This window comes from Anoplopoma fimbria, chromosome 18 (genome assembly GCF_027596085.1).
Source record: "Anoplopoma fimbria isolate UVic2021 breed Golden Eagle Sablefish chromosome 18, Afim_UVic_2022, whole genome shotgun sequence".
NCBI classification, from domain to species: Eukaryota; Metazoa; Chordata; class Actinopteri; order Perciformes; family Anoplopomatidae; genus Anoplopoma; species Anoplopoma fimbria.
The window spans coordinates 11,897,068-11,912,105 of record NC_072466.1 but is presented as its reverse complement, the minus strand read 5'-3'; the positions used below and the strand labels follow the sequence as shown (position 1 = coordinate 11,912,105).

Sequence of the window (15,038 nt, the reverse complement as noted above, 5' to 3'; positions counted from 1 at the left end):
GTTGTATGTTAGGTTAGGATCTATTTCTCCTTCGCTGCAGTTGTGAAACCCTGGGATCTCTCTCCTGCGGCTCCATAGTTCACTTCCACATGGATCCAATGGCATGACACACCCAGCATCTTTATCTCCTCTAACTGCAAATGCCTTGTGTTGTAAACAAAGCTGATTCAAGCATACTTTTTATTTGCAGTAGCATAGTGTAGTAAAATTACATGTAGAGTCAGCAAAGCCTGGGGGTGCCTTAATAGATAGTAGTGCTGATTTGGCATATAAAACATGATATCACTTCTAAAATAAAGTTTTTTTAATAAAGATTAAATAAAACAGCAGTATATATAGTAGTTTAAATTCGCTCCAACGTGACCAGCTACAGCATTAAAATGCTGCTTACACATTATTTAATCAATAATTCAATATAAGTTTATCCAATTAACATTTATAATACTTACATCTTTTCACTTAGGTAAGACTTTCAGTGCAGGAGTTGGACTGTAATGGAGTATTTTTATATTGTGGTATTGGATTTAAGTGCTTCTTCAGCCTCTCCCATTCTTAAATATCTGTTGTTCTCAAATTCTGTGAGAAAACTGTTCTTTTTCCTCTCTGACGCCTTTATAATTGCCTGTTTCTTTCTATATGACCGAGGTAGAGAGGATTTTGTGTGGAGGGGTGTATGCAAGTGTACATAGTCTGGGCAGAAGGCCCAGTGTTTGGCCACATTTGTAGCTGACTCTACATGTGAAAGCCTTCAGGGCACATCAGGCAAAAGCCCCAGTGTTTAGAAGGGGAAAAAACTCCCTGGTTATTGAAGTATCTCAGCACACACACACACACACACACACACACACACACACACACACACACACACACACACACACACACACACACACACACACACACACACACACACACGCACCCTTCCAAAACCTCGTTGAGGAGTGGTGCAGTAGTTTTACCTCCTGGAATGACAGCTGTACTGATATCTGGCAGACCATCACATGGTCATGTCAGCAGTGACTGATGGGAGCTCTGCATCCTGGCCCAGACTGTGTCCAGGTCCCTCACAGCTTAGACAGCGAGGCAGGCCAGCTCTCCAGCTACATGTGAATAACTTACATATATTAAAATACATGGCAGAGAAATTGCCTCTGAGCAGAGGTCAGAGCGGCTAAACGTGCAAGTTCAACTGCCTCGAACAGCAGGAACGTGCTGCTGCAAGTCCATTTAAAATGTGACAGCTCGGTGGTCACACTAGCAGTTTGCTGTTGTAATGACTTGAATAAGGGGTTTGGACGAGATGTTTGTAATAATGCCCTCCTTTAATTGCTGTTGTCGGGTACATCTAAAAAAATCAAAGAATGACTTTTTGGATATTCTATATTTTTTATTATTTACAACAAATCCCATGGAAATACCAAAACCAACAAATGTAGTCCTACTTATTGTAAGTATTATCTGTGTATCCAAACCCTAATGTAGCTTATTATTTCCTGGCAGAGAGCTCCATTGTTGTCCAAAAACTATTAAAAACCCATCAAAAAGCAACCCCAATGCAATGGGTGACATGCTCCTTCATTACTTTCCATTCAGTAGTTTGAATCAATTCCAAAACACACCCTTGTCCTGCTGTAAATACCTGAGAACCAAGCTTGTAAAAATCTGCAACTGAAAATAGTGCCCAGGAAACAATGTACTCACTCCTTTTTGACACAGTCTGATTAAAAACTACAGTGCCCTGCTGTTTTAGGATTTATTTTTTATTTTTTTCAAACACTATAAATGAAGCGAAACTACTTTTGACCCAGATTTGCATCTTTGCATTGTTAGTTTAATTTTTCTCATAGGAATTGTTATCATAATTAATGTGAAACTCACAACAAACACATAAACTTCAAAGATCTACTGTATATATATATATATATATATATATATATATATATATATATATATATATATATATATATATATATATATATATATATATATATATATATATATATATATATATATAATTATATATATATATATATATATATATATAATTAAATTGAAGTTTTATCAATAGCTATATATCATGATATACTTTTTTATAAATACCTAAATGTCTTTGGATGGAAAAAATGTTTTTCTTTACACGGAAATAGAAACTAATTAACTTAGTATCTTTAAGTCTATGTCAATCTATATTTATATCTACATCTATACATTTAAAAATGCGTGGAATAAAGCTGTCCCGATGGTTCACAACGGATGAACAACAGCAACATATATCTACAATGTGTCTATGATTATGCAGTTTTCGTGGCAGCCGCATTTTGTGAGTCTATTCATTCAATATGACTGTTGTGCGACAAAAATCAAAAGAGACAAAAGTTATTTGTTTCCAACTGTATTCAGATTTAAGACTTTTTAAAACCAATTAATAAATAATCTTGTCACTTTTTGTTCAAAAGTTCATTGTGGGATATTTACATCATAAATTAAATAAGAAACTAAAAACATTCAACACAATTCTATAATTATTTAAACCCTTTAGGCTGTCATGACGGGAAAAAACAAACATGATTTTCTTGAAAACAATTGCATGTAGAGTAGGATTTAAGGATTTAAAAGCATACTCTACATATGGTAACATTTTGGCAGTTAAGCGAGTTAAAAGCAGAAAAAATTATACTCTGATATGTAAACAATATTGTTTCAGCCCCAACTGTAGTCAATACATACAAATGTCTTTTTCTGTTTTACACTCTCTCTTTGTGCTCTAACCCAGGGCATTTCACATATACATTAAAACAGCTGTTTACCTGCATATTTTACACTTTTACATATCAGAAGCAAGTTTTTCTTTCTGTTTTTTTCACTTCAAATTTTTACCTTATATTGGTGTAATCTAAACACCAAAACAAATTTTATGCGACCAATAACAATTCTACTTGGACAGAAAAAAAATGACACATACAGAAAAAAGCCCACTGACAAATAAATACCAGGAAACATTGACATCTTACAATAGTGAACCTCTCGCCTTTCACATGTTGCACCTCTTGGGTAAAACATTGTGCTCTGACCAATGGGAGTTTTCAGGCAAAGGGGCAATGGAACAACACATTTTCTGACTGCCTTTGGAAATAATGTCCAAGACAGATTAACTTGCATGACCAATGGTGCATGAGGCATTTGGAACAGAAACACTGGCTTGATGTTTAACCAGACTCAAACCGTAGGTCGCCTTTGCAGGGAGGGGAATAAAGTTCACCTTAAAATAACACTATATTCCTATGTAATGGAGCAAACCTCCGTCATGTGAGGTGGCATACAAACACCAGTTCTTGAACAGATCATATCATCCTCTGATGATAAAGAAAAGAGAATGATATGATACAAAGGCAGACAAACACAAATGGTGCTGAATCAGCCACCAAGGGCGCATAAACCCAGTGCAGGTACCTTTTATTCATTTTTATTTTTTTTAACTGTCCAGCCATTTGTATCAAGCTCCTGATCAGTGTTTGCATGTGCATAAAGCACCACCACTGTAACCTCCTCATCTAGAGAACAGGACCTATCTGCACCAGATATGGTCAGCTCCCGTTGGTTATGATAACTGAGGTGGCCTTGTGTCCCTGCATCTGCTCGGCCTGCATCCTCACATGGGACGCCACATCGTACTGGACTCCTCCACAGGCAAGGCCCGAGTAACTCCGCAGGTTTTCTGGGTCATACAGGTGCTCCAGGGAGTATCCGGTCAAAGCATAGGCAGCTTGCCTGTCCAGTGGCTGCCTGTCCTGGGCCGGATAGAGCATCGGGCTCCCCTGCGGCTGTGGAGGATGGGGGGACAGGTCTGTCTGCATGTAGTCTTTGGTGAGGGAGAGGGCCGCCCTGGGGATCCCGTCAGAGCTGGGGCTGCTGAGACGAGACAGAGACGCCGGACTGGTCGTGTTTTCGTCATTGTCATGCGGACCGAGCAATTTCACGCTGTCCTGGTGATGGAGGCGTTCAGAGGTGAGGTCGATGCTGGGAGCTCCGGGGCCACGGCACACCACGCTGGTCATGGTGAGCTGGGAGTGGTGCGGTAGTGAGGCGGTGAAGCACGGGCTGTGAGCTTTGGCGAGGCCTGAGACGTCCAGCGGCGCCTTGTGCTGCTGCAGACGGCTCTCTTCCTCTTTGATCATCTGCTGCGTGGCTCGGATCAGCGTCTCCATCTTGCTGGGCTCTCGAGGGGTGGCCCGGAAGTGGTCACCATGGTAACGCTCACCAGAATCACTGGTGGACCCGCCTCCATCGGGTGAACTCACTACACTGTCTTCATCCCAGTGGCCCCGTCCTGTAAGGAGAGTTCAATGGCCACATTTCAAAACAGTGCAATCAATGAATTACATTGTGTTAATAAGTCATTTGATTCTGAATTTACAAAGTTTGTCAAATCTACTCACAACATGATTTGCATCTTATACTTATTATTATATATTTCATGTGCAGATTGTTAAAACCATAAGTTGCCCTAAGTTTTGCTTTAAACGCGTATAGAGCCATGGTCTGTTAGACTTAATGGCTTGGCAGACGCACAGTGGGGAGTTGTTTCCCTGTTTGCGGATGTGAAATGTGAAACAACTTGGCTTTCAATTGCAGGCAATTTTTGAACAGATGGTAGCAATCGGCACACTGGCAAGAGACGGCGTAAACAACTTAGCATGTCCCATAATAACATCTAGGAAAACAGCTACCATGAGAAGTTAGGCCAATGCTATTTCCAGAGACAGATGGTTCTGGTCTCAACCCTAACATCTCACCGTGAATGGCTCCATGGTAGGATGTGATTTCGTAGCCCTCGCTGTTCTCCACGGACGACTTTGGCAGCGAGAGCACTGAGCGCGTGGCGTCCCACCACACCTCTCTTCCAGACTGGGGGGTTCCAAGGAAGTAGCGACCGCTCTGGCATCGCACGCGGTCACAGGTGGTGGTGTGAGGATGTGTTTGGGCATGGGCGAGATCCTCTTCTGATAGACCCAGGCTGTAACACAGGGAGCCCGAGTCTGGATACAGTCTGTAGGCACAAGATGCCTCCGCAGCCTCACCGGGATCCAGCAGCTGAGGAGATGCAGAGTCCGTCAGCGGGCTCCCCCCCCACTGGCTGTCTTGGTCTGACTCTGAACGCTCTGGATTGAAAGCTGAAAACTGCTGACAGAAACAAGAAAATCCCAGTTTTGAGAATTTGCGATCCTGTTTCTATCAATTCCGCCTGCACTGAGTCTCCTTTTATAGATTAAGTTGCATGTTTTTTTTTTACCTGGGGGTAGGGTGACACTCTGGCTTTGGTCTTCGCTTGGGTCAGACGCGACTTGGTGCTCTTCCTTTCTTCGACGTGACTGTCAGCGTAGGGGAAGGCTGGCTTGGTGGGGCTCATTTGGTCCAAAGACAGCTGCATTCCCTTATACTCAGTATCCCTTTTGGCACAAACAAAATATATGTTAGCAATAAAAATAAAGCGTTGAACCCATATTTGAAGACTGAAATATCTCAAAGACTTTTGGATGGATTGCCATGAAAGTTGGTACAAACAAGTTCTTGACTTACTCAGGATACATATCGATAACTTTGATGATGGCCGGACTTTTCATTTAGCGCCTCTAGCAGCTCAAAATTTTAATTTGTATAAAACTTGTATTAATGACATCCTTCACAACTAATGACATTCCCATCAGCCTAAACTGTACTTGTGTTTTAGTGCTGATTCGCAAAGGTTTGCATGCTAACTAGCCAAACTAAGATTGTGACACTGCTAAAAATTATACCATCAGTAGGTTAACATTTCCAGCACTAAGGGCAATCCCACATAAATGTTAATGAAAGCACTGCGGATGGTTCATCCTAATCTTGATGTTTGTGTACCTTAATCAAGGACACTTTGACCATTGCTGATGGAAGGCATAGTGTAACTTGTTCACCTTTCCCTCCAGGTTTTCCCACTCAATTCAGAGCTTCTCAAACCTTGAGGCTAACATTTTCCACAAAGAATCTGTGCACCTTATTTCTTCCTCATACAGTCTCGTGACATAATCAGTAATTAGTCTGCAGCAGACGGCATGGTCAATATTGAACATAGATAACTTCACTGCACAGACTTATTTTACAAACACACTTTTTATAGCCTGAGTGATGTGGCGACTATGAGAAGTGAAAACATTTAAGATAAATTCCAGAGTAAGGCCTCCCACTTCTGAGATAAATAACAGACACCATGAAGAAAGTTAATCATTCCTTTCTGCCGTACAACCATTGCCAGAATCCAGCTTGAAAACAATGCGAGTGCGTGAGCAAACAAAGACACATGCATGTTGACGTACAGTATCTCTGCACTCAACCTCTTTTGCACGCATCTTACCAATAAGAAAAAACATTAGTGTAATGCAGGTGGCTTTTTTACTTGTATATGCGCATGCAGCTTGTGCACCATGTTTGACATTTTAACCCACTGTCCTGTGGCTGAACTCAAGTGTCGCTGTCCAGGGAGTGAAAAGGCTCCTGTGTCAAGTGTTCAGCAAACATGAGCCTATTCTTAACTTATCGCATCAACAGTATGTAATAGCAGCTGCCTGGCATTTTAAACCCTGTGGCCCATCCCTGACCCTGTACAGCCAGCCTCTTTAATATGACTCTAAATATGACCCATTCTTTATGTACAGCACCTTAGGGGAAAGGCTGTGTTTGGATAGCCACTACACAGTGTTAGAGTTATTTGCTCTTGCAGGTATAGTTGCGGTGGCTGGTTCTGCATCCTATCTGTGCCCTGGATGACTTATGTCTGAGCCAATAATGTTGGGCCTTTGTGCAAACTCAGCTGTGTTAGCCGAATTCCACCTCAGGGTCAATGTCAGAGCACCTCATGTCTGAAATACGCCACCAGCCAGCCTCCAAACATGATTTATTAATGGATTCTTGTTGGGGTAAAATGCTGTCAGGGCAAGGTGATTGAATTGCTGTTTGTTTTTAAATGTAGGTGTATTTTTGTGCTCCTGCTGCACGTGAGCTTTTGGGAACTTCTGTGTTAGGGCTAATTATGCAATTGGAAATTCACTGGCAATTTAATGTAGTTACTTTGTTTTTTTCCTTGCTGCATTGGAAAAAAATCAATGGGTAGACTGCAGCTACATGCATGCACGCACGTTCAGAGTCACACACACACACACACACACACACACACACACACACACACACACACACACACCCTGTGTACACACAGAAGGACGCACACACACGCACACAGAAAAGCACATGTGGATCAACCAAACTTAACAAGGAAAATCCAACATGCGCTACAGCTATGAGATAGCTATTGATTCCTAGTTCACCGTTTGATCGATTTTGCTTTCCTTAGACTGCCGATCGATGGTGACAGTAGAGGTTTTTTGATGGGGTTGAACCCTGATGTTTGTCTTGCTGTCTCAAAGGGCCTTAGTGTGCTTTGTGCTCTCATAACACACAACTGCCTGACGCCCTGCAGCCACAGTATTTGGTGGATTTGTACAGAGAGGCTACAGAGGGATAAAGAGAAGGATTTCTCAAAGAGACAAAGAGCCATCGTATCACAGAGTGAGCTACAAGCACGGATCATAAGAGTGTATGATATTTTACTTAATCTAGTTAAATAATCAATGCTCCTCCCTCTGCAAACACCATTAAAAATGCAGCTGCTTTTTTTCCCAGCGTAGCCCCTAATACCTTGTTTTATGCTAAGGTAGCTGTGATTTCAGTCCAAAATGCAATAAATCCTACAACCCAAATCTCTGAAATGCTTGATTCATACTTACAGATGAAAGATACCAACCAGTTGATATGCATGAATGATACCATTTCCCTGAACAAACGTCTCAAGAAAGTATTACGAATATATTCTTAAATCAAGTTTTCCACTTCTTAGGTTTCCTCTCAGCTATTTAGATGAGAATTATTAAGTGAGACTTACGTGAGTACATAGTTGACGCTGACTATACAGTGAGGTCTTGAGGACCGGCTGTTGTGGACGATTGTTGCGTAACTCTGGACCCAGACCCAGCCACCGTGCTTGGCCAGGAAACGATAATACTTAGTGGTGACTTGTCCTTTTACCAGCACTGAAGGAGATGAAAGAGACAGAAGACAGAGATTAACGTATTTTACAGTGTGTGTGTGTGTGTGTGTGTGTGTGTGTGTGTGTGTGTGTGTGTGTGTGTGTGTGTGTGTGTGTGTGTGTGTGTGTGTGTGTGTGTGTGTGTGTGTGTGTGTGTGTGTGTGTGTGTGTGTCTGATTGCCTGCATGTGGCGGCTCCGACAGGTTGTCAGAGCAGTTAATGTGATAAAAGGTCGGCCAGCCTGTTGTAAAAGAATGATGGTGCAGGTTTGTAACTCACAGAGGTGGTGTGCACAGCGGAGGTGGAAGATGTCACAGCCGTGGACGTGATGGTACAGGGTTTTCTCTATCAGGTCCTGGGGCTCATAACCTGTCAGCTCTGCCACCCTGGAGAGGAATTAACCAGTTGTTTTAAATATATGCAGAGTCATCAGGGATTCTTCAGATTTCTCTTTTTTGTTTACATTTTACAGGCAACATTTTTAGTAGGTTTTTTTTGCACTAGTTTAACGCTCTGTAGGATTAACAGTATGCATACAAACTCAATAAAGAACCTTAGATGAGACAGAAAGCAACTCAAGAGAAAGAACTAATGTCATGCACAGCAAACTAGTTGCGTACCTGGAGTCCAGGAAGATGAGCTTCATGTCCAAACTGGCCCTGAACATAAACATGTTGCTGTGAAGTTTGATCTCGGTCACAGCACTGGGCGGCAGGGAGTGACCCACTGCCACCAAACCCACGTTCTGGTAGCAGCCCTCAAAAGGCGACATGTCCAAACTGTACTGACGGATCTTCAGGTAGCCACTGCAGTGGATCACCTAGTGCAGCAGACAGACAGAGAGAGAGAAGCTAAAAATACAGATGTAGATAAGGAAAACCCTGAAATGTTCCTTTTATAAAGACGTTTGGGTAATATATATCATAAAATATGATTAATACATGCATAGTGAATATGTATAAAATTACAACTTAAATACAACATTGTAGAAATACAAAAGGATATTAAAATGTATGTGGTAAAAGTTAGGAAAATATTCTATGAAGGACAAGGCCATCAATTGTAATATTGGTATCCGTTTTTGTTTTTTTAATAAATTAATTAACTAATTATTCTACCGAAATTAAGAATGTTTCTAGTATATAAACAGTCAATTAAAAAACCACAGGCCAGGGACAAAGCTTCATTTTCACTACCTTGTATCCTCCACTGGTGAGGCCTGCGTTTCGTTTTGCCAGCACACATTTCATCCGCAAAAAGAAAGATCGCTCCGCTTCATATTCTGAAAAAATAAACACTTTTTTTTAACTGAGTGATTATGAAGCCTACTCGAAAACTCTCATATGAGCTATATGCAAAAGAAAAACTGACTATAGACTGTCGCTATGCATCTGCGTATTTAAAAACACAAGCTCCAAAGCCCACTCGTACATTTTAATAACAATATACAATGGCATCATTTACGTTACATAATAAATGAATAAAATCTAAAGCATTTTTACTGTATCAAAATGCATCCTGCAAGAATACAAAATGAGATTTCTAATTCTATTTGCATACGTGATCCTTTGCATCTGTATGCGTCGTGCTCGTCCCACAGTGCTTTGTCATTTAATTCCCAACAGACGACGGATATTTGTAGGGAGGAACATGTGAGGAAATGTAATTTACCTTGAGGGAAATGTGAGTGATAGGGCTGATGTGGCGTCAGCACAGCTGTCATCTCGTCGTGGTCGGCAGGATGGACATATTCATAAATACTGTTCCCAGTCAACTCTACCTGTTGAGAATAACTCATGTAATTAACAGGCAAAGACAATGAGGACTTCATTTGCAAAAGCAGTTTCAACACGATGTTTGTTACATTAACTTAGCTTTAACGTGTATGAGAATAGCATAAATGCATAAAACATAAATAAATCTGATCGTACAAACGGACCTGAGAGAGTCCTAAATGGACCGACGCTGTCTCTGAAATGTACATTATTTTCCCATCCGGAGCCACAACGAATATGAATCCGTCCAACGTCTGCAAACAAACGACAGTTACCTCTCAACATGAATTCCTGACTTGAATAATGAATAGTAATAACGGTTGTTTTAATAATAATAACAACAACAACAACAACAGCAATACTAATGATAATAACAATAACAATAAAAACAACAACAGCAATACTAATGATAATAACAATAAAAACAACAACAACAGCAATAATAATGATAATAATAATAACAATAACAATAAAAACAACAACAGCAATAATAATGATAATAATAATAACAATAAAAACAACAACAACAGCAATAATAATAATAATAATAATAACAATAACAATAAAAACAACAACAGCAATAATAATGATAATAATAATAACAATAAAAACAACAACAACAGCAATAATAATAATAATAATAATAATAATAATAACAACAATAATGAATCATACCTGCAGTAAATGAGCTCCCAGCTCTCGTCCAATATTGTCCAAAGATCTTGTTCGGCTTGCATGACCCCAAGCCTCACCCAAACCTGGAGACAGTGAAATAAGTAACGCTGTTTGGCTGCTGTGTGACATTATAATGACATGGACAGGTGACGTGTTTTTATATCGATAAGGAAAATAGCAACACCATATTTATTTATTATAACTAGTATTATTAGTGTAATTATTATAGTTATAGCTATGCTTCTAAAACACACACACACACACACACACACACACACACACACACACACACACACACACACACACACACACACTCACCATCAAGCCAGAGGCATCCCTGTTAAAAAGGCCTATTTAGTGTTAAAGCGTTCACAGTGTCCCTTCATGTTGTTCAGGCTGCAGACTAGAACCTCGATAATCTGTTGATGTTTACAGGAGATGTGCCTCTTATGACACAGCTGTAATATAGACTTTCTATCTGGAGGGATAACATAAATTAAATAAATACCTGGATTATATTTGAATTCATCCTGAAAGTCCAGGAAATATAATTGTATCATTATTATAAATAAGTAGAATATGCAGATGTGTAATACATCCCTACGTTTAACCACAGATGTGTCAATCTTTCGGATTTTGAGTAAAAAAAAAAAAAATCCCTTAGTGTAAAGGCCTGTATTTTTTCCACTGTAAATCGAACAAAGAAAATATATCTAGCGCTGCTCATTGAAATTCATTCTGTTTCATAAATTATTTCGTGAGCTCAGGTATTAGAAAACAAATTAGGCGCTGCTTTAAATGGAAATGAAAACAGATGTCCAGTTTAATATCAACCCCACCAGATGAGAGGGTGTAAAACAGCACCTTTAACGAAAAAGGTGTTTTTTTTGGCGGATGGATACATAATATTAAAAATACGACAGATTTATTTTCCCCACCAAATGAGAGGACGTAGAAAAAGGACATTCAACAACAAAAAATAGTGTTTTTGGCGGATGGATACATAATAATTTAAATAATCCAGATTACTTTTCCCTAAAAAAATATTTTATGTTACATGTAATGCCAGCAAATATCATAAATATCTCTCTAATGGCAGCAAAAGCGGGAAGCTCTTATTAGATTTCATCATAAGTATGATTTTTCTTCTGCAGGAGAGGCTGTGTGAGGTTGTGTGTGTGCCTCCAGCCTCTTACATGGCTTTAGGTGATTAGAAGCCTTGTTTTTAATAATTACAACGTCTCGTTCTCAGTCACGCAGCCAGAAGCCTGCAGAGACCTGGATAAAAGATGGAGGCAGATCGTCTCATTTAGACACTGAATTAAACTCGATCATGATCCATTTGTAAAGACTCCCTGCAGATAAAAACAAAAAAAACAAAAAAACTGACTGTTCCTATAATCTTTCTTTATGGCTTAAAGTGGGTATGTGAGCGCGGCTATATTATCAGTATACGTTTAAATGTCATTTTATTATAGTTTTAAATCTTCCATAAAAATCACTGCAGTAGTGTTGATATTTCGTTGATATTTCAGATATTATTGCTAACTATAACATTTTATTTGTGAAGTAAAACAATCGTGGGATTACTGAATTTGGAATACCGGAATAATATTGATTCGTGGAATATTATTTTATATGACTATTATACAGTGAAATGATATATAATCAGGCCATTCTCATCCCTCGTAGACCCTCATCATGTCCTGTGTGTTAGCTGTGGTTTGCTCACCCTGAGGGAAAACAATTCTCATCTTCAGGTAACTTGTTGTCAGTCTTATTATGGAGGCTTTGTCCAGCTGGGAGGTGATGGCCGACGGTAAAGGCAACATTTTGGCCAGTTCGTAAAATTCACTGTTCTCCTTTTCCCGTCTAGTCCTTGCGGCCGTTTTGGATTTCTCCTTCATTTCGGCGTTTTTTCACTGTATCCTTCCTTGTATGAGACGGTTGTCATTCAAATCTGCAGTTTCACTGATTCCTCTCCTCTTAGAATCCTTTTCATTGCAGATTTTTATCAACTAAAAAAAAAAAAAGTTTTAATGTAAACAGTCAAATCCCAAAAGAAAAGTGAGAGTATCCCTGTTAGGTAGGTACTCCTGATGGCGGTCAGTGATCATTCAACTGGTTGTAGTCAAACCTCCACGGTGCTGCGGGAACTTATCCATGACCTGCAAAACAGAGGAGGACAAAAACAAAAACATTATCATTGTTGATCTGCATAGGACCATTTTTAAGAAGACCGACCTTGATGTCACTTTCTCTCGTGTTATTTTAATGTAAGTCTCGTGCAGGCCTGCAGATGAGATGAAGCTCACTCTGGAGAATCAACACTACTAAAATACATTTACACTTCAATCTTCTATAAAAAAAAAAACAAATCTCTAATTTGTTACACTTCAATCTTCTATAAAAACAAATGTCCCATTTATTGAAGAGGGTATAACCTGGACATGCTCGGCTTTTAACAGCAGCATATTTACGAAAAGCAGCAACAATATAAAAAAAAACAACCACAATTTAATAATAATTTACAATCCCCTGCGTACAATAGCGTAATTTAATTTTATGAAGACATGTACTAACAACTTTTGACTTTTACAAAACAAGCTCACCCTGTTGGTGAAGTGCACACTGCAAACATCACCATTTCATGCCATTTTAGCCACCAACCAGCCTTTATTATTGAACGCAAAAATCAGTAAAACTTCTGCCATTGAGGTGAAATAATTCTGCATTTTTTTTTGTTTCTTCATAATGACGAAAACCAGGCATTTTACTACTGATCACTGGAGTAGTGAGAAAACAACTGACATAATGCCCCCTTGTTTTAAGAAAATAACACGTTTTAACACCCAGTATTGTGACAGATTTGTTAACACAGATACATTTGCAGCATTCCTACCCGCGCTGAGATACAGTGTCTTTTCCTACACGTCAATCGATCCTTTGGCCTTGCAAGCAGCCAGCTGGGAATTTCACCTGTCCTGAACCGAGTTCACCAGTCCTCCCAGTTAAGTTTGGTCTCAGCTCCTCCTGGATTTCCACCTGGAAAGGCGAACGGGCCGTGCGCTGCATACACCTCTCCAAATTATAAGGACAAGCAACGAGTGGCATTCGTGCCCAACAAGGCTCCTCTTCTCAACCATCTCGACGTCCCTCTCTGAGCCGCTCCGGACCCGCCCACCTCGCTCTGATTGGACGGGAGTGCTGAAAGTCATTTGGTGATTGGACTCTCCTCGTGGGCGTCAGCTCGGTACAGCGAGGTCCACGCGACACTTGGCCGTGCCCGAAGTGAGCTTAGATGTGATCTTGCTGTGTTTTTGTCATTAGCGTGGAGATCACGGATCAAGCTGAAATAAATAGATAAATCCCCGTAAAATGCACTGCAAGGGAATGTTTTAAAGGTGATGGGCTCAAAAAAAAGACCATCAGCTGGTGATTGTTTTAAGGTTATTTTAAATATCCAGAGTAAAACAGAAATCTTTTTTTTTTTTTTTATTCCAGAGAAAAAGAAAACATGCATTTATTTCCACAATTAAATCAGGCAACTATCAATCAAATTCGATTAGTTCCCTCACATTTCAAGACTTTTTCTGTTTACATGACATCTAACAGGACACCTAAATGGAAAGTGTCATAATTTGCAAACAGAACGAAATATTGTTTCTTTATTTGCTGGCCAAACTGCATTTCCTCAAATGTTTGGTGAGATACGGATAACAGGTGCTGTGGTCATTTCTGGTAATAAAAATACAAACACAACAGGAGAATAAATAATTGAAAGAATGTCATCAAAAAATTGGTTGAAGTAGGCCTACTCGTGTTGAGGCTGTTTTCTAACGAATAGGCCTTAAATCCTCCCTCTGATTCTAAATAAGGTCTCTATCATTTTACAGAATTGCGCAAAACCGACATAAGCATGACCTGTTCATCTGTTTTAGACGCAACACTAAACATTCACTTGCTTTCTCTGTATTTAATGTATCTATCATTGGTTATTCTCAAACACGAACAGGCTATTACAGCAGGAAGAGGGTCTACATGCTGCTAAGTACGTTTATTGTATATATACTTATTCTTAAACTTTCAATTAGAATTTTTAAGAATATCTTTAGTTTTAATGTTTTGTTTTTTTGCGCATGGAGACGACTCGACTCGACTCGATGATTTTTTTTTAAATTTTCCCTTTCATCAAATGTACCCTCTCATCAAGCCAACCCGATGGGCTATTTCTGAGATGGGATTTTCCTGTTTTTAAAAAAAAGCCAAATGCAAAGCAGTTTGGGCCTCCACCTGGCTGAGGCTCGGCCAATAGTTTGGTGTCCGTCAAACACTTTTATCTGAGGATTAATTTCCATGGTGGGAATCCGATGAGAGAGCCTCGGCGCATGTAGTTTTTTAATTAGGTACAGAGAGCTCAGATGGAGGGGGGGGAGCAGCGGGCTCGGTGACGGGGGCGCGGACGCATGGCGGTGAGCTCA

General features: G+C 39.9%; 1 protein-coding gene across 1 annotated transcript; it reads right to left on the bottom strand.

Moving 5' to 3' along the window:
• Positions 1-3,581: 3,581 nt before the first annotated feature.
• LOC129107335 (single-minded homolog 1-like) lies at positions 3,582-12,565 on the bottom strand. Its single transcript, XM_054618795.1, has 11 exons — positions 12,290-12,565; positions 10,558-10,640; positions 10,047-10,136; positions 9,779-9,887; positions 9,304-9,389; positions 8,728-8,927; positions 8,387-8,493; positions 7,964-8,111; positions 5,288-5,444; positions 4,791-5,175; positions 3,582-4,324 (listed from the first exon to the last, which is right to left on the bottom strand). The coding sequence occupies exons 1-11, from the start codon at positions 12,462-12,464 to the stop codon at positions 3,582-3,584; spliced, it is 2,283 nt and encodes a 760-aa protein (XP_054474770.1). The 5' UTR covers positions 12,465-12,565.
• Between the last annotated feature and the right edge of the window lie 2,473 nt (positions 12,566-15,038).

Excerpts from the sequence above, each read along its gene's own strand:
- LOC129107335 (XM_054618795.1), bottom strand. The coding sequence starts at position 12,464 with ATGAAGGAGAAATCCAAAACGGCCGCAAGGACTAGACGGGAAAAGGAG. Across the intron at positions 8,112-8,386 it reads CCGCTGTGCACACCACCTCT|TGCTGGTAAAAGGACAAGTC; the intron begins GTGAGTTACAAA and ends CATCTCCTTCAG. Across the intron at positions 4,325-4,790 it reads CTACCATGGAGCCATTCACG|GACGGGGCCACTGGGATGAA; the intron begins GTGAGATGTTAG and ends CTCTCCTTACAG.